The sequence below is a fragment of the Malurus melanocephalus genome, unplaced genomic scaffold (assembly GCF_030028575.1).
Source record: "Malurus melanocephalus ecotype Western Australia unplaced genomic scaffold, MMel_1.1 scaffold_965, whole genome shotgun sequence".
In the NCBI taxonomy this organism is placed as follows: Eukaryota; Metazoa; Chordata; class Aves; order Passeriformes; family Maluridae; genus Malurus; species Malurus melanocephalus.
This window is the reverse complement of record NW_026624197.1, coordinates 24,813-26,677: the sequence shown is the minus strand read 5'-3', so window position 1 is coordinate 26,677 and position 1,865 is coordinate 24,813. Positions and strand designations below refer to the sequence as shown.

The 1,865-nt window shown below is 57.8% G+C and overlaps 1 protein-coding gene across 4 annotated transcripts in view; it reads left to right on the top strand.

Annotated features, from left to right (window-relative positions):
- Positions 1-1,865, top strand: part of PLEKHA2 (pleckstrin homology domain containing A2) — an 11,138-nt gene that overhangs the window by 6,220 nt on the left and 3,053 nt on the right. For all 4 annotated transcript variants that reach the window (XM_057386421.1, XM_057386420.1, XM_057386423.1 and 1 more), the window contains exons 6-9: positions 369-506; positions 608-676; positions 765-835; positions 1,242-1,305. In XM_057386421.1, the coding sequence (XP_057242404.1) occupies positions 369-506; positions 608-676; positions 765-835; positions 1,242-1,305 (342 nt within the window). The remainder of the gene's footprint in view (positions 1-368; positions 507-607; positions 677-764; positions 836-1,241; positions 1,306-1,865) is intronic.

The window sequence follows — 1,865 nt, the reverse complement described above, 5'->3', positions numbered from 1 at the left end:
CTCTGTCCCCACCTCTGGCTTTGGACAAACTCACCTGTGATGCCCGCAGAGCCGGGGCAGCCCCGGGCAAGGGGCGTGAGTGCCATCCCTGTGCTGTGTCCCTGCTCTCCAGAGGGGCTGGGCAGCGCTCAGAGTGAGAGAACATCAGCTCTGCTCTGGCTCATTCCCTTGCTCGTGCCCAGCATGGCCAGTAGCCCATGGCTCACATTCACCCAGCACTGTCGGTAGCCCTTGGCTCACATTCACCCAGGGCTGGTGCTCAGCACTGTCAGTAGCCCATGGCTCACACTCACCCAGGCTGCTGTCAGGACACTTTGCCCTGCAGCRGGCTGTCCTGGCTCGCAGTAACTCTGTTCTCTGTGCTCCAGGATGGTGGGGAGGGCACTGAGGTGGCCGCTCACCCTCTGCTGCGGCGCTCGCAGAGCTACATCCCCCCCTCGGCCACCAAGGTGCCCGCCGGGCCACCCCCGCTCAAGAGTGGCTTCTGTGTCAAGCAGGGCAATGTGGTGAGTGCTGGGCAGGGCTGGGGAGCTCCAGGAGTGCTCTGCTGCAGGAGCACAGCACAGTGGCAGTCCTCAACACCGAGCCATTCCCTTCTCTGTTTCAGAGGAAGAGCTGGAAGAGGCGGTTCTTTGTTCTGGATGAGTTTTCCATCAGTTACTACAAGTGTGAGCAGGTGAGCAGCTCCTGCAGAGCTCTGGTACCGCTGGCACAGGGGAGGCACATCCCAGCCAAGCCCATCCCATCTCCTTTTGCCTCTGCAGGACAAGGAGCCCCTGCGTTCGATCCTCYTGAAGGATGTTTGCAAGACCCACGAGTGCCTGGTCAAGTCTGGGTAATGCTCCCCCCGTGTTCCCTGCGCTGGCCCAGCCTCAGGGGCTCTCGAGGTGTTTGCCTCCAGCTCGCCCAGGGGGCTGCAGTGTCTCAGGAACAAGTAATTACAGCAAACACTGATCAAATGAAATGAAAAATTACCCGAGGAAACAAACATCTTCAGCTAAAGTAAAAATACAATGTATTGCTATATCTCTGAACTGTTTATTCCTAATAACTAATTTTGATGGTGGAGCTGGGTGGTTTGTGGCTGAAGCTGTGGGGAGCTGGACACTTCTCAAAATCCCAATGGGATCCAAGGTTTGCCTTCAATACATTTCTCCCTGGCACRCTCCAGAGATGAGGATAAATACAGGGGTTTTCTGTCCACTGCTGGCGTGTGACTGCCTCTTTCTCACTGTTTCTAGAGACCTCCTGATGCGGGACAACCTCTTTGAAATTATAACGAGCTCCAGGACCTTCTACATCCAGGTGAGCAGTGAGGCTGGGACAGTTTTTGGGGCAGAAAGTTCAACTCTTGAGAAATGGGCTGTTCCCCAGAGCCCTTCACCAGTGAACACGGGCAGATGGGGCTGTAAAATGTGAGTGTGAGGGAGAGCAGTGGGGGGATTGACTCTCCTGTGGGATTATTTCTGATAGGGGCTGTTGGTGAGAGCAGGAAAGGCAGAGCTGAGCCTGGGGATGGCAGAGCTGAGTCTGGGGATGGCAGAGCTGAGTCTGGGGATGCCAGGGCTGAGTCTGGGGATGGCAGGGCTGAGTCTGGGGATGGCAGAGCTGAGCCTGGGGATGCCAGAGCTGAGTCTGGGGATGGCAGAGCTGAGTCTGGGGATGCCAGGGCTGAGTCTGGGGATGCCAGGGCTGAGTCTGGGGATGGCAGAGCTGAGTCTGGGGATGGCAGAGCTGAGCCTGGGGATGCCAGAGCTGAGCCTGGGGATGGCAGAGCTGAGTCTGGGGATGCCAGGGCTGAGCCTGGGGATGGCAGAGCTGAGTCTGGGGATGGCAGAGCTGAGCCTGGGGATGGCAGAGCTGAG